Source organism: Nasonia vitripennis, chromosome 2 (assembly GCF_009193385.2).
Source record: "Nasonia vitripennis strain AsymCx chromosome 2, Nvit_psr_1.1, whole genome shotgun sequence".
NCBI lineage: Eukaryota > Metazoa > Arthropoda > Insecta > Hymenoptera > Pteromalidae > Nasonia > Nasonia vitripennis.
This window is the reverse complement of record NC_045758.1, coordinates 4,103,294-4,125,783: the sequence shown is the minus strand read 5'-3', so window position 1 is coordinate 4,125,783 and position 22,490 is coordinate 4,103,294. Positions and strand designations below refer to the sequence as shown.

Below are 22,490 nucleotides of genomic sequence, written 5' to 3'. Positions count from 1 at the left end.
CACACTTTTGCTTTTCAAGGCGCGTCTGACCCAACATGGATGTATCCACTTGTGACACCTCCACGATACATTCGACCTGCCACTCGGACTGGGTTGGGATAGACTATCGTTCGAAAAGTTAGATTTATCGCGCGCAATAAACGTTTATTAAGGCATAGCCACGACATCTCCGATAAAATTCACAACACACATCAGCATACAAAGCCGAGCAGAGTGAAAAGCAATTTCCAAGATTTATGCGAAGCACAAATTTCACATTGTCTCGCAGACTGCACGTCTCGACACACGGGCTCGTCCGTTAGAACAAAAAGACGCGATGGAAAGACATAGGTGAGATCGATCGCTTCGCTGACAGACGACTATACACATCGACACACACATACACATAGTTGGATGCGCGTGAATTATCTTAATCGTCGCTCTCGCGCGACAAGCGCAGATCGGCTGCTTTGCATTTTTCCTGATTAGGCTGTCGAGAGCCATCTCTCGGAGCGTAACAAAGGAATTGCGGGCGCGAAGCGAGAGAAATTGAATTTTACACGGCCGGCACGTTAGATTGTTGTCGCTCCCGACGCTGCAGTAGATTGAGAAACGTGTATGTGTGTGCGTGTAGAGGTACGGCATACAGCGCGCCAGGGATTAACGATGATAAATAACGTCGTGCGCGAACCGGTTCATTGAATTTATGTAATAAACGGGTTGTATGGATGAAATTTTCGTCGGCCGACGTGTATCTATGGACCAGCGTTTTTTACCAGGGATTATAGGCGAGAGAGGATGGATGAAGATCTTGCGAAAATTTCGAGGAGCTTTTTCATCCCAAACTTAACGTATCGATGCGAGTTCCATTTTGACCGAGCGATGACAAGAGATTAATTTTCGCGAATAGCGCGGTTTCGTAAGAAACGATCGTTGCGGATTCACAGGATAATCGGGAGTAATTTGCCTACAGTCGAGGAAAATTTAATTTTATATTCATAAAACCGTTATGACAATCAATAATCTCTCTATCTCGGCTCGCTATCAGTTATGAATATTCAGGAATCAGTGCATTTAAAAATCGTTTCCTTCGACGCACGATATTCTGAATCGATTATAGCGAGTGCTATATACGCACGCAAATTACAAACGATCTTTGATGCTTTTATTCGTAATTATAATTTTATTCGGAATTAAAATAATCGTATTACAAACAGGTGTGGATTTATGCATTTTTTTTTTTTTTTTTTTTCATAAAAGAAGTTATGCATTCTCATAGATCCGGGATAATCTCGTTGCCAAGTAGGTGTAATTAACGCGTGGAATTATTCTAATGATCGTAGCGATAAATAGCTTACCTTGCTGCATCTTGCGAAGGGTAGGATCGCCATGCACAGGAAGACGAGGACGCGAATCATTTTGCAGATGAGAATTCCTGGTGGGTTGCGCCACATCGCTGCGAACAAACAAAGGGAAATAGCAGATTAGTACATTTCGCCATGGATTTTACTAAATTTTGGCGTAATTTATGCATAGCAATCGACAAGAGAGGAACTGGGAATGCAACCATTTTTCGGTCACAATCAGCGGTCACGGCTATTTACGAACTGTAAGTAGTACCGCTATTCAGTTATCGACGTTTATTCAGAGCTACGAAATAAGCTGCTGGTATAGTCATTGAAATTTCTGTGAATGAATCATGAAGATGAGGATCTTCGTGTGGGTGGTTATGTAAGACGCATATTGTAAGGCAAACAATAAATAACCGAAAATAAGCTATTGCTTCGACGTACATTCTTTATTAACGCACTCGAACGTATAGGAAATCGCACTCGTGTGACCTGGCAGTTATTAATGCCTATGGAGACTATCTATTCTATAAAGTTTTACGAGGCATAACCCCGCGGGCATTATAATGGCGCGAACATTTCGCGAATCTCAATGTGTTAAATCCGCTATTCAATTTAATGCCCACGGACCAAATCGGCGACGTGGCCGGCTCATATTTTCAAAACAAATGATAGAAAGAATTTTACTTTCATTTTTAGGCACGACCACGACACGGAAGTGTCTTATTTAGACCAATACTCAGAGTATTCGAAATCACTGAAATCATCCTGATAATACATGCCGCAAATTATATAAATTACGAATTTTTTTGATCGTCTCTAGCGAAAATTGTTGTTAATTTCGTTTATTTCTTCATTAGGTAAATAATGGGCTGTTAAGAAATGCAATTTCCTGGGAATACAAATCCAGCGTGTGTGAATAATGCGTATGAATCTTACTTCCGCGTCTGCTCAATTAGTTACTTTTACGAAACGTGCAGCGCAAGACGCAAAATTTTAATGATTCGTAAAAATGTGATTGTATTAATTTGGAATACATGAATTCATGCAAACTTATTGCAAAATATAAACTCACGGGCTTTACTTTGATTCAATTAATATATTCACACGGAAATCTTCTTTTATTGAAAAATAAGAACATTTAAACATATATCTAAACTATAGCCACGATGACGTGATGTAATAGCATGAGCAGCCTATACAGTAAGTAGAAGAAGGCAGTTTTGACATTGGTGGGACGCTGCTATATAACCTCAGCGCTGCGCAAATTGTGACGGAGGAAACGTATTTCCCATGGAAAAAGTGTCCATGCGCCACCTATCTTTGCTAGCCGGAAACTATTAGAGAGCCGATAAGTCGCAGTGGTGGGGGGAGATCAAGCCAGTCCAAAGCTGTTCGATATCACGTTTACTATGAGAGCTCGTGTCTCGGCACGATTCCACATCCTCGCACACCATCAGACTCGTGGTTCTTTTTTCTCCGCCTAATGTGCCCAACTCCACAAAAGTCATTAGACCAGGTGATCTCAACCGAATTGACCAACTAACTCCGAACCCATTAACCAACGTTCCAACCGTCGAGCAGTCGCTTCGTTAAACCTCTTATAGCAACAATAACCGCGGCGGCGCACGCAGGTCTCTCTCTCCTACGCAGAATCCTCGACCATATAGCCGAGTACGTATACACGTTCGCGTAACAATCCATAATGCCTGCACCGTTCGCGCGATTCGTCAGACGAAGCGGCCGATGCACGCGAGGGCAATTTATCGGCGGCGTCATTGTTTAGCGAGCTGTGCGCGCGTTAATGTCCCGCTAATTGTAATGACGCGTTAATGGGCCCGCCGGCGCAGCAGAAGAAGGAAGAGAGCAGCGACACGTGCTATAGCTGCGGTGGCGAGTCGTCGGCGTTCAAGGTTCGAGCTCTTCCTGCTTTTCGAGATGATGCCGACTTAAATCTGTCTCTTTCTTTCTCTATTATACATCTCGTGTCTCTCCAGATGGCTTTTCGAGATATTCCATTGTCTCGGGACGCGGATAAAAGAAAAAGTTTTACGAGCCGTCTCGGTGATTTGAATTCGTTATGAGGCCGATTGAGTTGTAACTGTCCCAGTCTATCGCTGGGTGGGCGGTGTTACAAGCATTCGCTTTTTTTGCGGCTCTCTTTTAGGAAGCTTCTCACGGATTATATCGTCTGGATAGGTGCTTATGGCTTCTTTGTGATGGGCACTTCTTAAAGGGTAATTTGAGTGTGTGTTGTCAGATGAATCATTCGTCAGTCAAGCCTTTTTAAAGATTTTTTTTTTATTGGATGCTATTTTTATACGCTCTTTGTTGTGATTGGTATTTTCCAGCGCTAAGTGTGGACGTTTACGATTATGAAAAAATCACGCGATTTTTTTTTAAATTGGCCTTCGAACCGAAATCTTCGTAAAAAATGACACGCAGTAGTTTTCGGAAGCCGAACAATGCTTAATCTTTGAAAAATGATTTGTTTGATTAGATCCGAATCGTAATCGAACTGCAATTACAATTTCGTTTTCTGAATTAAGAACCACGAAGAAAAAATGACCTTACACAGTCATCGTCAATTTCCAATAGATCGAAGTGACAAACTAATTGGGAAGCTTTTTATAACAGGAAGTGAATTAAGCTATCGAACTTTGACTAATGAAGAACGAGCAATATTTCCTCGTGTTTTTTTCTCTTCCTCTCTTGCGCGCTTGCATATCTAGCATTGCGCTATCCAGTAAAGAGACAAAAGAAAAACCAAGAGAAGTTTAGCGATCGCTAATGATTAAAGCTGATCGTTCTCGGATGAATGCGAAAAACCTTGAGGTTGCGTAAGTTTTTTGTCACACCCGATCGAATAGCAGCAGCTTCGTAACGTAGCCAGACGTCGATGGAGTGGATTGGAAACAATGGGGGATGCCAGATACGAAAGGTAATGCTGATTTGACAATTTTTTTCTCGAGAAATTTAATCCTCTAACTCTAATTTTCATTGGGTCACTAGAAGAGAAAGTTGTCGCTCGAAAATCCTATTAATTAAATTTTTCACGCTCGAACTGCTAGCGTTTCGACCTGTGCGGTTCGATGTAGAAAGCTGTGCGCTGCGTGTATATTGACCGATTTCATTTAGCGCGAGTGATCTAATCTTCGATTTGAATCGATCGTTCCGGTCAAAAACCTATCGAGAAAGACAATGCGCCATGAGGGTTAATCACTGGGGAAATCGGTTGAGCTTTCGATCGCGATCGTATCTTTGATCGAATACGGTTCGCTAGGCACAGTGTCTAAGCAAAAACTGTATTTAAATTGCACGTTCGAATTGATTAGTAAAAATATAAATTTCTTTGAGTATAATAAACGGATCGTAGTTAAACATGTGTGTATGACGTTTAATGAACGAGGAAATATCATTGTACAACTGGTAACATCTAATCTTCTTTCCGGTGATAATAATTATGGCTGTTAAAAATAACAGCACTGCAGATTTGAAAATGACAGATGGCCATTAGGTATAAAGTAATAAAGAGTGATTTTAATACTTCTACAGTTAGAAATATCCCAGCATAACTGAAAAACTTTTTATCTCCCGGCGATGTTTATGTCACCCGTAACAGCGTCTCTCATTCACTTCGGAAACTCCTTACCACGTCTCGCAGATGATTTAAAACGCCATAACCACCGTTTATCCTATGGGCGATTGCAAATGTTTCAAAAATAAATTCTGCAACCCAGGGAAAACAAGCCTGGAAACCGTAACTCAGCTCCCAGCTTATACAACGAATTTCTCCACCATCCCAGGCTTAAAAAATCCAAAGCAAACACAGAGTGTCTAACGCTGCACACAGAGATAAGCGGCAAGAAAAGTCGTCGTATAGTAGAGCGCTCGCTCGCACACAGGAATCGAAATCGTGAACCGGCGCTCGAAACTAACCTTCACGTGGCTGCAGCAGACCTCATGCATGCCTGACACTCTCTCGCACTCTCGCCTCTTGCAAAACAGCCGACAAATGAAAATATACGAGTATGGCTTGACTTATATTCTCCTCTCTTCATGCACTCACGCGCACGAAAGCCGCTCGCGCTCGCGCACGCAAGAGACAGAAGCGCAGCGGCAGTGGTAGCAGCAGTCGATCCCGGAAAGAAAGTTTAATTGCATCGAATTAAAACGTTCATCCGCTGCAGCGCGCGAGCGCGCGAAAATTCGCGGGTATAGGCACACGAGGCGCGCGCGACTGTGTTCTCCGCGCGCGCGCTTTCAGCTGACTATACGACTGCTGTAACGCAGTGCGCTGGAAGGTTAGAGAGACTGACTCGCTGCACCGGGCGGGAGAGAGACACGACCGGCAGAGAAAGAGCAAAGACGATCGGAGAGGTGGTATCTACCTGCAGCTGTGTGGGAGAGAGAGAGAGAAAAACGTGATACCGGGGTCGCGAGGGGTCGCCAGGAGTTTAAAGTGGAGTGGGATATCGCGTCGGGAGAAGATGATGGATCGGCTTTGTGCACACCTGATGTGCGTCTCGAGTCGATGCCGAGAAGAGATAGATTAATGGCTTGTGCATTTGCCATTGCGGAATTGTGATGAAGTTCGATTTTGAAAGTGGGACCGAAAACGAAGCGTGATGGAGAGATCGAAGCTCGATATTCGTGCATGTAATGATTGTACTTTTTACACTGCATACAACGAAATATTCCACACTTATCGTCGGCGTAATCAACTCGTAAACTCGACTATCGCCTCCGCATCGAGCAGGAAAAAAAGAAGGCGAGATGGCGAAACGCAGCCGATCGTCCGAGTTTCTCCCGCGCATTAATAGAGAAATAATCGAAAGCGCTAATAACTTAATTATGTTTGTACACGCGCGCGGAGAGAAGCTGGCCCCGGGGCAAAAGTTGCCAAATTTACATCCGAGAGACACTACTATCGGACTGGATTTTTCATCGAATCGCGATCCCCGAGGCATGAACGGGGGGGAAAAAAGTGAAAATCAATTTGCAAGGAACAATCGCGATTGTCCGGGCAGCTAAAATTTATCGCGGGCTTACATAACGGCCCCAATTGTGTAAGCGCGAACGTCCGGCTACGGAGAGCGCGGCAGCATTACCGGTGCATATAATCGCTTTTCACCCGTTAACCGAATCTCCGAGACGCGAAAGCCGCTACTGTAAACGTTCCGGTGGCCAGCTGCTGCGCTCGGCGAGTGTATTTCCACTGTTTATTTATTTTTTTTGTTTGTCGCTGGCGTGAGGAAGTTTGCGAGTGATTTAGAGGTGTGCTGTGTCGACGAGAGAGAGTGTAACCTTCGACTCGGTTGTAATAATGGTTATGACCAGGAGTTGCATTGTCTTGTATGCCCTACGGAAAGTGAGTAATTTCTGCATAATAAGCCGAGGCCTGGTTACACACGGAAATGGTATAAAATGCGTGCGGCCAATTATAATCGGGAAAGTCTGTATCGAGCTGTCGAATCTTAGGAAAGAATTTAAACAAGCGCGACAGTTGCGTTATATCCACGCGGCATTTCGTCGGTTCTATTATAATTTTTCTTGTGCGTGCGCGCGCAATACTCGGGTCAACTATTTCGCGCACAGCTGCTATCGGACTTTTGATTTCGATTTTCCAATTTATACTTTACCTCTGAACAGCCTTTACATAATTTCGCCGATTTCAAATTTCCCGAGAGGCATTGTGCTCCGCATACCTCAGACAATAATTATATACAACTCGATATAATCATCCAAAGGACACTCGTGGACATTGACTGGCACGCGCACGGAAAACAACTGCACACGGACACTGCAGCACACTGGCGGCGAGAGCTACGTCAATCAATGAAAAATTCTCACGATATATCGCGCTCGACTTGTCTATAAGCTACTATCCTTGCGACTCCGCAGCTCCGAGTAAAAGCTTGTATATAGCCATAAGCGCGCCAGCTCTACTCTATCGCCGCGCGTCTGACGTAATTGAGAACGAGCGGGCGGTTCGATTCTCATATATGCACGCATACCGCGGCAAAGCTGCGGGTATGTTTGTGTATACGTGTGCCTATAACAGATGCGCACGGGCACGCGTATCTCTAATTGGTATCGACGCAGCTGATAAAAAGTACGCGTGTGTATGTTATAAGGCTCGTCTCTGCAAGCGTATGTGTAATGAATCTGCCGACACGGTCGGATTAGCGCTTTACGCTTAATAAATTGCTATATTCGCTCTAAGGACGAAAATCGACGGCTTATGTAACTCGACGACTTATGGAGACTTGGAATTAGCGCTTGTGTGTACAGAGGAGTGAGCCTGTGATTCGAGAGATAATTGCGATGTATGATAAAATATGCCTATACTCCACGGGGATTGGAGGAGGTTTAGTTAGTAAGTATACGGAGGCTCTTTTTGGGAAAGCTAAACGCATACTGGTTTAGCCAATGGAAAAGCGAGCTGTTAACGATATATTAATGCGGATCATCGCGCGGACCGGTCTTGAAGTTCATTAGTGAACTTTCTCATAGAAAACACGATCGTGTGCGCTTCGCTTTTCGAAAATCCCTAGGTAGAACACGTGCAAGCTTAAATTCTCACTCTAGAACGTCACACACGCGTCGCATTATTCCGTCATAGAGAGAGATGCGTTTTTCTACGACGCGTAGCACGCAGTAAAGATCAATTACGACTTGGGAACCTGCTGCACACTAATTATCATAATCAGCTCTAATTTTAATGAATTCAATGCTACAGGCGCGCCGATCGTTATAATCCTTGGAACGTAACGCGCTATCCGCGTAAACATAAACTCTCGACGACGGCGATGCAGACGTTATATGTCCACGATAAACTCGCGCATAATCGAAAGTCGACCTTCGTCGTGCCCATTGTCATCTCAAACGCACACGCGATTTTGCTCGCCGACTGAAAACGCGGAGAGAAAGAAACGAAACTTAAGTGCAGTGCGCCTATACACAGGCATTTACGCTCGATCGCGCGACGCTTCCGCAAGAGAGAGAAAGAGATGCGCCGCTTACTTCCGCTCTGAGGAAAGTGCGAGCGAAAATAATGCGCTAATTGTTTTCCTTCCCGTCGGTTCGTTTCTGCTCGCGTTCTTTCGATTTTCCGACGCCCCCGCGCGCGCGCACTCGTTGCGTAACTCGATTAATCGGGAGAAGAAAGTTTTGGGTGACGTCTTTGTGTGTGTGTTTTTTTTATTAAATTTGTGCTGAATCACTGCTTTTACTTTCTAAATTCGTGCCTGCGCGGATTAATTTTTGAAAATTACTATTATGCTTCGCCGGGTGACGCAGTGTGGTAAAAGATCGTGTTGCAAGTGAAACGCAGAGATAATCGTTAAGTGAAAGAACGAACTCGAAATTCTCAAATGCACGAGGAACTGACAAAGCCAGCCAATTACACTTTGAAAGCTTTATTTGCATGCTATTAATTCCGCGCTTAATTACACGCCGATTCTCTTCCACATGCATAATGCGCGCATGCGCGCGTCACGCTAAATCGTAAAAAAGGCGCACAATGGAGCTTGAAATTATAATTCGGAGCGCATGCGCGTATCCTTTGAAAACTGATCCCAGAGTCCATGAATCAAAAAACAATAAGTCTCTCGCGTGCGCGTAACTCACCTATGTAATCGCGAGAGTACATCCTCCTCGTCGTAGAACGAAGACGGCACACGCACACGGAGAGGGATAATTCCTAACGCAACTAAACAGCTTTATTAATCGGCGTCAATTAAAACACGGTTCAGCAACGGTCCGGCGTACTGTGAATTTATGAGCTTGTAAACGTCAGCGACTCTCGCGTAATTGACATTTGTTATTGCCGGCGATTTTTCCGTTCTCCTATTATACGCGCCTCGTTGCGAAATAGCGGAACTCAATTTCCTTCGCTCGCGCGCGCGCGCGCCGGATAATCGAATTGAATTATTACTCGCTGTGTATAACTGCTCGATGAATGCTGGAATTCTCGCGCATTCTTTGTCTGAGTTCGAAGATCCGTACCTTACGTTTTACAACATCATCGTTGCACTTATATCAAACCCGACGAATTAAAACGATTAACCGCAAACATCACTGAAGAATTAGATATTCTCGAATACCGTTACGCGCCATACTGGCCGCAGCCGCACGCATCCTTTGAGAATCTTGCGAGCGCGCCTCATGAAAATTCCATTATCGCAGGCAGATTAGAAACTCATTCATCACCGAAGGATAAATCGACAGGTCGATTCATAATTATACGGGATGCGCGCGCGCGAGGTAACGCTCGCCTTGCGCCAACCCCGAGATGCATCCGCGAGTTTTATCGTTGATTAGCGCTTGATTATGTTGTCGATATATATTTAGAGATGGCCATAGAGGTCAGTTGGCGTGGCTGTATAAGATAAGGTCTTGGGGAAAGAGGTCGGTGTGACATGATTTTTTCTAATAATAGTTTAGAACCCTGTTTTTTATGGGTAAATCGCGGATTGGATTTCATTCGAGTGTATAATATATTATCGATTTGTAATAGCGTCTTACGTAATCGTTGATGATGGGTAAATGTCAGCATTACGGCTTCATTACTGCTACCTTCAATGCTTTATCGGCATTATGTTAGTACCGGTCATATTATGGGTTATAGAGATGTAATCGTTTTGAATATTAATTACCGATCGTTAATTATTTCAGTGGAAAAGATCCATCCATCAGTGCACTAGAAGAGCTTCAAGAACCGTATCCCACGATCAGCAAAAATTCGGCTGACCCAATTTACACAACTCCCCCGCACTGCATTACACAAACGAAGATTGACTGGCGCATCTCCCTCGGTAATCTCGCTCGCGAAACCGAATCTCCCGCAGAAGAAGCCCTGAACAATTATTCCCCGCCGTAGCCGAATTCAATCGAATACCGACTACGAGCGAATAGCGTATTTCGTTGCTCAGGTATTCGCTCTCTTTCTTGCAAGAAAAAGGGGGCGGCAAGGCGAGCCGCGCACAGCTCATTCGCTCGCATGAGGCCGCAGATTGCGAAAAGTCTCGCGGACCGATAAGCAGCTGTACAGCAAAACGGAACGTTGGTAAGCGCTTGCAGCTGACCGAGTGCGAGAGTGTATCGAGGCGGACGATTGAAACCAAGGCTACATCGGAGTTGAATCGAGATCCTATACAACGTACAGTCGAAAAATAAGAACGTGTACGCTGTACAGCCGAGTGTTTTCGAACAGTCCTTTTTGAAATCGCTGCTCCAGTTTTCGATCTACGTCGGATGCATGTAATTGATTCGTTGCGCGCGCGCGCGCGCGCGGTTCTCATGCGCCTCTGCGCGTATAATACGATTATGAGTGATTGTCCCTCTTTTTTTCCGCGCGCGGTGGTGTATTACGTGCGCCTGCACACGCGGAAATTAGGTTGCTCGATAATGGATCGGGGATAATGCGCACTGCGCGGCGGGGAATTAATTAGGCAAAGCTCTCGACCCGATGCGTGCGTGTGTAATTTTGTTTCTCCAAATTCGTGCGCTACTGCAGCAGCGGATTTTTTTTCGTCCACGCTGCGCAGCACCAGAGAGAGAGAGAGAGAGGGATCGCTTTATAATTGAATTTCCTATAGCATCGGGGCAAATAATTATGACGGACTGACGGATGAACGGCGGAAACGGAGAGAAAATGCAAATTCTAGCGGTGCGACGGTGATTTAGAAATTTCGCGGGTTTTAACGAGCGAGTATAAAGCTCTCGGGCACGATACACGCTGTGAATGTTGATGAAAAAAGTGAGCTTTTCGCTGATGGCTAATTTAATTATCGGGCTCGCTTTAACATCCGCGTATAAATCACGGCAGGAATCGGGTTGCGAGTAATGAATTCATAATTAAAGCGAGCTTAGAAAGTGCACACGAGGGGCGGTATTGAAAAACATACGGGCGAACGCTTCAATATACATTTGCGCAATTGACGGGCGGGATTTCGTCGTGTGTGAATCCGAGGCTGAGTTTCGCCATTTTTTCGCGACCCAATGTCACCGTGTGTCACACGACTCCCGCGCGAAATTCATATCACGCACTGCCGAGTAAACATCGCAACGAACGTCCACCAATTAGCCTGTAAGATATCCCAGATTTATCGTCGAAAACCTGCGCCGCAGTTATAATGTTCACCTACGCACTTAAACGTATAATAATAAGCGCACACGAAACAGCGGCGTAATTAGCATTGTATAACCGAAAGTGATCCGCGACATTACAAATCTACGGGAGCGCACTATAGGCTCGCGGCTGAATTTGCATCGCTCGACTTTGTTCGGGAGAAAGCGAAGAAGCTGCAACCGCGTGTAATGGCAATAATTACGTATGATCGGTGTGTATGAGCTATCCGACTGTTATGTATGCGCGCGCGCGCGCGGTTATCGGTTTGAGCTACCTACACACCGCGAGTATGTGTGCAATTTACCGCATATCAGCTTCTCGCGCGGTTTATACTCTTCCGAGTCGATCTTAATTTTCGTTTAATTTAGGTACTTTTGATTTGTGCGCGAGAGTTGCGACTACAGCCTGTTGTGTGCATGTGATGGAGATGTGATGGAATGTGTGCTTAGGATACACTGTGTGTGTGTGTGTGTGCGTGTGTGTGTATGTGCGGTTTCGCTCGGTTGAAAGTGAACTTTGCGTGGAGAGTTTAAATCTTACGTGTTTGCTTCGATAAATTTATGATGTGCGTTTTGCTATGGGGGTAATTGAAACTATTTGTACAGTGTTTCTTATTAATTCTATATAAATTGCGGATTTTACTGTACATCGATTTCTAAATTCGACTTCTTATATTGCGTTAATTTTAGCGAGAGATTAGCATCTTAGAAAGCCCGATTCTTCCCCTTGGACTAGACTCAACGCCACGTCGGTGTGTTAAGAAAATATGCCCAGCGCGCAGCTGGCTGTTTATTAATTCTGTTATGCGCAATTTCATGCACGATTTGTTTTGCCGTCACAGTGAATGTTCGCTTAATTTTCCATTTTAATGAAACGACCCCGAGTTTTCACCAACGAACACGCGCCGCTTTTTCAAAAGGGCGAATTGTAATTATCCCGCGACGCTTGGCGTATGCGTTGCGTAATCATCGTAAGAAGAGAATATCGTACCGGCGACGTTGCATTAATTCTCAACGATTACAATGGGACCTTCGCTGCAGTGGCCTATACGTTTACGTAAGACTGTTCTACATGTTGGTAACAAAATCATCGCTGCAGTTATGTTCACGTTGGATTAGCATGAAACGAAAAAATGGCATTAATCGATGCGCAGCTGCGATACACATTCTCACGCGGAGCTTCAATCTGGCACAAGGTGATGCTGTCTAGCTGACGTTTGAAAATATGTGTATTATAATAAGAAGCACTGCTATACGTTCATTGATGTATGGTCTTCGTCGAGTGCAAAAATAGTGTGGTTTTTTCTGCCGGTTGATTAGTTGCTGGAATAATGAGACGCCGCTGGAGATGCCATAAAAGTGTCAAGACAAGCGCAGAGTAAAATTATAACGAGGTCCTTCCGAACCGAAAAAATCTCGCAAGTGAAAGTGCTCGCAGGCGAATCAAACTTGCTCGATGACTCATTAACAATGAGGCCCGTGTCCGTAAAGCGCTATCGGATAAACCGCACGCTATAACGCAAATTCGAAGCAGACTAACTACGAAAACGTAATCCTATATCCTCGTACACCTCTCGAATCTCTCTTTCCCCTAGTGGCAAGCAAAGCGCTTCGTAATTCAAAAGTTTTTAACTGTACACGTATACATTTTGCTACTATCCCGTTTAATAGGTCAGCGAGTTTTCGTCCTTTTTTCCCTCCCCCGCGCCGCCTCTCCTTCTGTCGTAAGTTAGTTCGCGACGGAAACTCGCGCCGCGAGTTCCCATGCAATCTCGAGAGAGTCTACACGCGCGCGGAAAACACGCTGAGAGCGGATAAGAAACAGGTATACGCTCGCTCGCGACGCCCCCGGAGAGATAACGTTTTAATTTAGAGTTTGCGCGCTATTCTTTCGCGCCTCGAACTCAAGCGCTGTTCTGTCGGTTTTCGTTGGGATTGGGCAATTCGGCGAACGAGTTTGATTGCGATTTCTTAGATTCTGGTTGAAAATGTTTGTGGCTAATTTTAGATCGATAGTTATAAGCCTTTTGAGTTTGTGGGTCGTGATGCCGGTAATTTTATTAGAGATAAAATGTGTACTTTATTATAATGTAGTTAGTAAAAAGCGTGATGAGGTCGTTGGAGAAGTTTATCGGCTGATTAGCTTGATTTTGACCGACAGTCGAGTGCAGGTAGACTCTTACTACTTGGAGCGTATAAAGTTTAAGTAGTAACTTACCGGACGGTACGACGACCTATAAGGAACTTTCAACGCATTTACCTAATTAATAAAACTTTATAACTGCCAAATTTGCAGTAAACAAGTCCGAGCATATCTTCGGAGGCCGTCAACATCTTCCCCTCGATCTTTCCTCAAGTACAGCATCTTTCTCAAGAAAGTTTATTGTACCAGGAAAAAATGGGTTGAATTCAATAAAACACACACCAACGATGTTCATGAATTATTCACAAAAAAAAATCACCTGCTGAGTTTCATCACCGCAAAAAGCACTTCGACTTCTCACACCGCAGATTTCTTTTCACACCGTCCGCGGCGCGCCAAATTGAAATCAACGAGCCTAAAACAGACACTCCATCAACAATTAAACTTCTCGAGCACGCGAGGCTTTCTTTTTCGCGTCTGTACAGTAATGATCTCGTTGCGAGGAGACTATAGCTACTGAGCGGATTACCGCGAATGTGTGTCGCGCCGCGGACATCATAGTGGCCACACGAGACGACGACGACGACGGCGACAATTTCGCGCGCGGGATTCTCATGGGCGCTTTGTGTGTCAGGGTAATGACGACGCCTGAGATCGAGAAAATTTTAGCGCGACGAGCGAGAAATATGGAAGAAACAAGGCCGTGAGCTGCTAATGCGATGTCGCCTCTGGTCGACGTGTGGTTTGGTGATCTTCTCACTTCTTTCTACAGAAAGCGACAAAATTATTCCCCATCTCCGCGTGCGATCGCTCACGTAGATCAGGCACTCGTCATCGTCCCGAAGCCACTTTTAACGCGATTAAAGGACCATCCGACCACAAATCAATCCCAACGAAAACAGACTGTCTATCGAGATAACACAGCCAAGACCATCGATACCCAATTACGCAAATGCATTGCGACAAACTCGTCTCGTTGTTAATCATGTGTGCCGACTGGGATTCGAAAAAAATAAAGCCTCGAAGAAATAAAATCACTCTCTAATAACGATCGCGCAGAGGTTGGGCAATTTCCCTCTCTTCCGCGATTTTTCCGTGACCTATGAAAACAAGGCGCAAGGTCGTGTCGCCAGCGCGCGTCGAAAATTGATTGGTAGCGCAATTTCACGGCGCAAAGACCATAGACTTTTGTGTCGCATACGCTTGCGGACGGGATGAGAATCGAATTACACGCGCGTCAAGTCAAGGGCAGTGAAGAGGATGTGTGCGCAGCGAGGAGAGTCGAGGATGAAGGAAAAAATGTGTGCCGAAGGGTGCTCGAGTGTGATCGATTAGGACTTTTTGCGCGGGGGGAGATTATAGCTTTCGACGAATGCAGTGATTGAATAGCATTCGGTGAATAATAAAACGTGGAAAGTAATAATAACGAGAAGGTTTTTGCGGGACGGATGTATACAGTATGAGGTAGAGATTGATGTTGCTTAATATCTCCTAACAATGCATATACACACACACCGAGAAAGAGCTAAGAGCAATTTCGTTTGCCTAACACAACTGTAATGACTGTTTGACAGAGTATAAAAATGAGGATCAATTTTGCCTGACGATTATCCGGCGAACGCACTTTTTACGGCTCTCGGGCGTTACTCAAGAAATTTTAATTAGAAAACCATTCCATTGAACTCGCTCGCTCTCGGCGATGTGCTCGCCGCGCGGCAGTTCTCGTTTTTCATGACTTATTTATAACAGCTATCCATCACTTCGTATCATCGGCTATGAATACGAATAGATTCCATGTATACAAAGGAGCTATATATAGAAGAAAACAATTTTCTTTTAAATACCGATACAGGGTGGCAAGTCTTATTTTCTTGGCGCATCTACGACAACAAGATCGCGCGTAAATGACGAGTCAATGCCATTCGAAGTTACGTAAACAATGCTGCTTTGACTGATCAACACAGGCAAAGTTGTTCCATCGTTTTCTCCTACTGTGCGTGTCGCGATGTGTGAATTTTCAGAATAAATCGATGCAACACGTGCGCGGGTTTCTAGTTTATGAGCAACACCGGTAGTTGATAAATAATGTGAAAAATTCTCTGTGCCGCAAACGGGCAAATTTTTTACTCCGCGTCGACAACAAACCATAAACAATCCTGAAAAGTAATTCATCGTGACGGACTAATATTATTGTTTGTAATGCCGGATTGAGTACGTCTCCGAGGATTGTCTCTGAATACGATTCAGCTTATAATTTTGTTTGCGATAAAACCGTAATTTATGTTTGGTGGTAAGGCGATAAATTTAAAAAAGAAGTCTCGTTCTTTTCGAAGCCAGTTTTTCCTTTAGAATGCGATTGAAGATTAATAAAAAAAAATTATTACGCGTTCTGCCGACAATGCAACCACGAAACGCTTGCGCAATCGGTTAATAGAGCAAAAATTGATTCGATTTATTCAGGCCGTAAACTTTTTTCTGTCGAATCGCCGTAAAGCCGCCCGCAGTAATGCTTCAGATGTCGGCAATCGTTTTATGCGGCGAAGTAGACAATGTAACAGCCGTCGGATTAACCTCGAAGGTCAACCGCAAAATTATTCAAACCACTGGAGAGTTGATTGCTTTGACATTTTCAGTTTAGCGCTATATGTATCACGCTGAAAAATCATTCGAGATTGAATCCAGGTGATAGATTAATTGTAATCGGAGAGTATTGAAATCGATTTCAAATCACATCGAAATTAGATTCATTACCACCTCGAAATGCAACAAAAAAAATACTTCTCAAATTGTATTCTCATCAACTCCAGAACCAAAAATACCAGCTATGAATCGACATACGGTTCAGGGTCAAGCTTCACTCTCAGTGCTTCGAACCTCACACACACACACACACACACACAGATAAATCATCCTCTCGACCAGCCATCAGCTATTCCACAAGCGCAAAACCAAGTCCCAGACACTCATGCATTCTCGCTAACAACAGCTCCACTTTTCCTCCCGACAAAGGAGCGTCGCGCGGGAAGAATTTCCGGCACTCGCGCATCTCTCCGATTATCAGCGCACACGTCTCTCCTCTTTTTCTCCGCATCGCGAGCGCATAAACACGCGTGTGCCAAGGCCAGCGGTAAAGAGATGATCGCCTCGGGGGACTTACACAGCGAAAGAGCTTCATTGTGTTATCCCCCTACACGCACACACACGTATAATACCGAGTGTATCGATGCGAGTACACGCATTACCCGTTGTAAGCCGAAGCCATTAGCCGTCACCTTGGAGCCTTTTTGTTTCCTCGATCGGCGGATCAGTCAATGGCCCGCGCCGGCGTGTGTCGTCGCGAGAAAAATTCGAGTCTTTCTCTGTTTGTTTGCGATGCTTTCGGAGGCGACTGGTCGGACGGGAATTCGCGGGACGCCAAGTGGGCCTTTGGAGAGAGCGGCTTTATCGCCGGGACCTTGACGGGCAGATTTTTAGCGGCGCGCGTGCAGCAGCTTCTGATGCATGCAGGCTTTTCTTTTTCTCGACGGCGGCGCTGATGGGAACAGGTTGATTTTCAAGCGTCTGCGATGGCGTGATCGTTTGCGTCTTTGTTGAGATGACGCTTGCGGTCACGATATGGACGATCGTTTTAACGTCTTTATGAGGCTGGAGAGTATTTTTAGTTTGCGTATATTGATGTGTGTGTGCTATTATACTTTCAAATGGATCGAGTGAGTTTTATCAGATGCTTTAATAGTGCGCGACTACATGACTGTACGCGATCGGTTGATGAATGCCCGTGTTATCCGCTTCTCGTTCTGGTTTGCAAAGCCAATTAACGTCGTTTGTAGAGAACGTTTCAATTATATACACTTCAACATAACGCTGAAGAGTGAAGAAAACACATTTATTTCACGCGCAATGACACTTTTGTTGTGTTTCAAAGTTATATGACTTATTCATATCGTTCGACAACATTCTAACGATTCTTCGAAACGACGTTTTTGTTTTGATTGAATCCATCGCGCAATAATATGAACCTCGATTGAGAAGCGCAATAAATGACATTTCCCTGACTAATACAGAAACGCTGAGAAATTTTCCATATCACCGATCAGAGCGATCATAAGCATCGAAACATTGAATAAAGCCGACGGCTTCCTACTCCTATACACGACTTTCATTACTCACCGCTCGCAACTGCGTCAATCGAAAGTCATTGCGAGTTCAATACACGCGCGCATATTTTCGCACGAGTCGACCGACCGGCGCGTTTTCATAGAGAGAAGGCCGCCGTGTCTCGTTCCCGATACACAATGGCTAATAATGACCTTTTCGAGCAAAACCTTCGCCTCGCGCTCTCGACGGGATAATTGGAGAAAAACTCGCGGTACAAAAGTTCAACCGCTCCCACGTTATGCGTGTATTACGTATACGCCAAAAGATTTCAACTTGTATATATAATGCAGTATGCGCAGTGCGGGTGACAGCGCGTCTGCGGGACTTTAACGATCGTATTGTGGTCCCGCGAGCGGTCTTTTTTCCGCCTCGTCGTCGCGCGCCGGAGATTTCAACGCTTCCACGCTTCCAAGACACGTGCCGCTGCTTCCTAACGCCTTCTGTCTGTATACCTGTGTTATACAGGCCTGTACACTCGGACAATGTGGAGCAGGAAGCTATGTAAAAATAATAGAAAAAAAAATGGAGATTACGTTGGCACAGATTCAGACGTCGGACACAATGCAGACAGCCGTTTATTACGCGCTTGACAGTCGTAGTCGTCGGGTCGACGGTCTTTCTCTCTGTGGAGCTGGTTTTGTTTCTTCGAAAATGTCGTGAGCGGAATTAAGACGGGTGCAGGTAGTTTTGGCCGTCGATTTTTTCTCGTCTATAATTGATTATGTAAATTATTGCACTCTCTGAAAATAACAGGACTTTGATACGCGGTTTTGTAATTCACATCATATAAAGTTTTTCTGCGGGCGACTCGCGTCTCGTTTTTTTCCGGGCTCTTAATTGCGAATCCAAAGGCTCCATTGTCTATATCCTCTATTTTAAGCCACATGATCCCCGTGGCTTTTAAAGTCCTCGGCAAGATTAATAGCGTCTAGCGATAGATAAAGCGCTTGGAATAAAGACACAGCGGCTCTTTCCCTCGGAAATCAAGTCACGCAAAATAAAAGTATCCGCGATGGTAAAAACAAACGATTTCTTTCCTCAGACTCGACTCAATCTCGACGCGCACAGCCGCGTGTATCCGAGGCCTTGAGAATCTCTCTCTCTCTCTCTCTCTCTCTCTCTCTCTCTCTCTCTCTCACTCACTCACTCGATCGCGCTATGCCATAAAATCAGGAAAAAAATGTCTGCCCGCCGATTAAACATTCCGCTGTCCGTCAAAGGCCGGAATCAATTAGTGCGCGTATACGTACACCGGACTCAGAGCTCGCATATGTAAATATAATAAATAACGAGTATTTACGGTGTGTGTATATAGCGCGATTTACGATTTTCGGAAGGCGCGCGATTGAAAAACTAGAATTTCCACGTGCAGCTAAAAATCTCATGATTGATTGTCATAATACGTGCGAGAGTTTCGATTATTTTCGTATCGAGGGTAAGCCGATTGTTATTGCTCTCCTCATCGGTGTATCTTTATTTCGTGATGGGGAAAATTATTAAAACCGCGCGGCCGACACGTCGAGATTGTTTAATTAGCAATATTTACACGCGGTTATGCCGAACGTGTCTCGGGTTGGAAAACAATGCCGGCGCGCTTTCTTGAATCGAGGAAAATGAGCTCGGTAATTGATTCTTGCGAAATGTAAGCGCAACTGTAAGCAAAAAGGAAAATCTGAAAAATGCTCTCTTATATGCGTTTTCGAAAGTTCGCATAACCAAACACTTTTATCAGTGACGCTGAGAATGCGCGCAACATCGCCCACCCGCGCGCGTTCGCGGATTCCACTCTTACGCAATCGGCTGTGTACAAAACGCAGCTAATTTAATTCATGCGCACGGCAACATTTGAAATTATCATTTCCATCGCTTCTCCGCGCAAATTCCAGCGCCGGCGAGTGCGTCCGTCTCAAAAGGCAGCAAATTGCCGCGGTGCACACGTGCAGCGCAACCAAAAAGGCGTCAGAATCGGACCCCACAGCGTAGAATCGGCAAATAGACTCGAGCAGCGTATAATTCATTCGGTGCCGGCTTGAATTCCGAATTTCGCGAGTGGCTTTTCTGAATCACACTCTGCGCGGCTCGACTACTGCTTCCCTCTTTTTATTATTTTCTCGCGGTATGAGAGAGAGAGAGAGAGAGAGAGAGAGAGAGAGAGAGAGCGAGAGAGAGCAACGTGCGGAGCTTAGAAATAGGAAAATTCCACGAGTGTCTTCGGTCAATGACCAATGGACAATTCGACGCTTCGCTTCTGTCTTCTCGGTTTCATTTCAAATCCTGATAGTCGAGTCACTCGTGAAGTGACTGTACACACGAGTCTGAGCGAGCTGGTGTGAGAAAAATAGCGAGGGAATGTTGTGAAAGCAATGTTTCTCTTTCTTAAATCTCAAATATTATGATCGCGAGAACCTCGGGTTTCGAGCAAATTTTTTTTTTTATTTCCAAGCGTATAGCAGTAAACAAGACCGCGGCGAGCAAAAACATAAGCACACGTGCGAACTGCGCGTCGATGGATAATATCAATTAATAGCGCCTGTGGGGTGGTCGGCTGCACTGAAGGAGCAGCTGTTAGGTGGCCGTAAAATTTTTTAAGCGCTCTATTGGTTTTCGGCCCGCGCGCGCGCGAAAGGCGGCGAACTTTATTGCGCGACTTTACGACGGACTTTTATCGAGAGCCGCGAGGGACTTGTAAACGTTGCTCGCGCTGTTTAGGGGACGTATATGGTGTATGTATGGGAGAGTCTTTCCGGTAACGCGCAGGGGGACTTAATCTCTATAGGCTGTCTTTATTTTTCATAAGCCGGCTGTGGAAATTCAATGATGACGATGTTGTGGACTTCCTCGTGTTTGCGAAGAAAATCGCAATCGCTGAGACGATGTCAACAGCTTGTTCGCGCGTTCGTGAAATTTCGATCGGTGAATGGAATAGGATCTTGTTTACTATATGTTAGACTTACGGATCGATGCATGAAGATTTTATATATACGATGCTTGAAACTCACCTGAAACACAAGGAAATAAAGACTCAATTAGATTCGACGAACGTATAAAAAAGAGATGTTGAATTCTAATGCTTAAGGAAGAATTCCCATATATTACACCGAGCCTAAATCTCAATCACTCGCGTCTCTCGCGAAAATCTTAATTAATCTCGCGCTAGTGATCAATCAGCGCCGCTGAAGAATTCGAAAAATCCGCTATCTCGAAGGGTGTAACATTCTCTACTCCGTATCCACACAGAGAGACAATGCTCTAAAGGGAAAGGCACTGGAGTGAGATTTCTCGCGCCGGAGCGACGAAAAATACACACACACACACACACACACACACACAGGTGCTGATATTATACTCCCAGTCAGAAAACTCCGGAGCCAGGTGCTATTGTAGTACAGTCGCGTCTTCTTCTCCGACGGATTTTTTTCCTCCTTCGAGCGGTTGTACAAACGGGAAAGGCGCTACTTTCTCCAAAATTAAGACTCCGAAAAAAATGAAAAATACGAATACAATCGCATACCTACACGGTGCTATGCGCGTATAAAGCTAGGGTCGAAACGAGGAGAGGAAGTCGCTCTCGATTCAGCTGTCCGCGGAGTGATTTATGGATATATTTTTAGAGCGGTTCCTTTTTTCACACTAAGGATTTTCAGCAATTTTGTTATGAAGTATAAACGCGTATTTAAATTCAGCTCTGTGAAAGACAATTAGAGATTCACTTTTACTTTGATTTGCATCCGTTTCTCAACTCGTCATCAATCTAACACTCTATAGCGTCATAAACCACCTACTCCCGCACAAACTTGATCGAATTCGGCAACAACAGCATCTCCCGCCGATTTCCAAATAAGCGAAGGTAAACAATCCCAAGAAAATTTCATTATCGCTCTCATTAGCGCCGGATTCGCACTGACTCGGTAATTGGCCCACGACAGGCACAACACACGCGTATACGTACACAATGACACTCCTATATACGAGGCAGAGTCTCGATTCATCGCCGTTTTCGTCCTCAGCTCCTATATAGCTCGCACGCGTGGATCCCACTCGCGAGCGCACACAGCCACAAGTGAGAGTGTGCGAATCGTTCTCACGTCGCTAACGCGCTTCTTGTTCTCTCTCACTCTTCTCGACGGTGTGTAGACTCGTTTTAGGTGTGTCAATTTGCGCGGGTCTCTGTACACAATCGCGCAACGAGCGAACGCCTTGTTTTAATGCCTTTTAAACGGCTGCGTTACTTGCCGTGTGTATGGGTGTGTGGATGTGGAAGGGACGACTGTGCGGAAGGTCGTGAGACGGCGAAATTAAACAGGTTGTGAGTTGTGCTTGTTTTCTAAGTTGGTGAATGATTCTCCGGAGTTTTACGACAAAAGCTACGACGACACTTATGCGGGGAGCTATTACGCGCGTTGTACCATACGGTAGCGACATTTTCATTGGGATATGGAGTGAAGGAATAACATTTTTCCGTGATTCACCCTGATTGAGGATTCAAAATCCGATATTGATAAACTATACATTTTCGCGCTTCGACACACTTATAGTAAAGTCGATGGTTTCCTTATTACTGTGGGCTCGATATATTGTATTCGGCCAAAAATTATTATAGAGAGCCGCATCGTGTCAGCTGTTCTCGGCGCCTCTGAACGATCGCACAACACACTGAATATTCCAGAATATTATTAAAATTATAATTCGCGTATACGATATGTCAAGTTGTTGTCCCATCTCCTCGC

General features: G+C 44.9%; 1 protein-coding gene across 15 annotated transcripts in view; it reads right to left on the bottom strand.

The window, feature by feature from the left end:
* The window catches only part of LOC100120812 (venom metalloproteinase 3-like), a 77,632-nt gene that overhangs the window by 21,682 nt on the left and 33,460 nt on the right, over window positions 1–22,490 (bottom strand). For 4 of the 15 annotated variants that reach the window (XM_008211383.4, XM_032597141.1, XM_032597138.1 and 1 more), the window contains one exon: window positions 1,338–1,435. In XM_008211383.4, the coding sequence (XP_008209605.1) occupies window positions 1,338–1,433 (96 nt within the window). In that variant the 5' untranslated portion in view covers window positions 1,434–1,435. Of the gene's footprint in view, window positions 1–1,337; window positions 1,436–2,403; window positions 2,548–5,267; window positions 5,679–6,970; window positions 7,241–20,717; window positions 20,763–21,712; window positions 21,856–22,490 lie in introns of those variants that run through there. The other 11 variants (XM_008211382.4, XM_008211388.4, XM_032597136.1 and 8 more) reach the window with 7 other exon arrangements.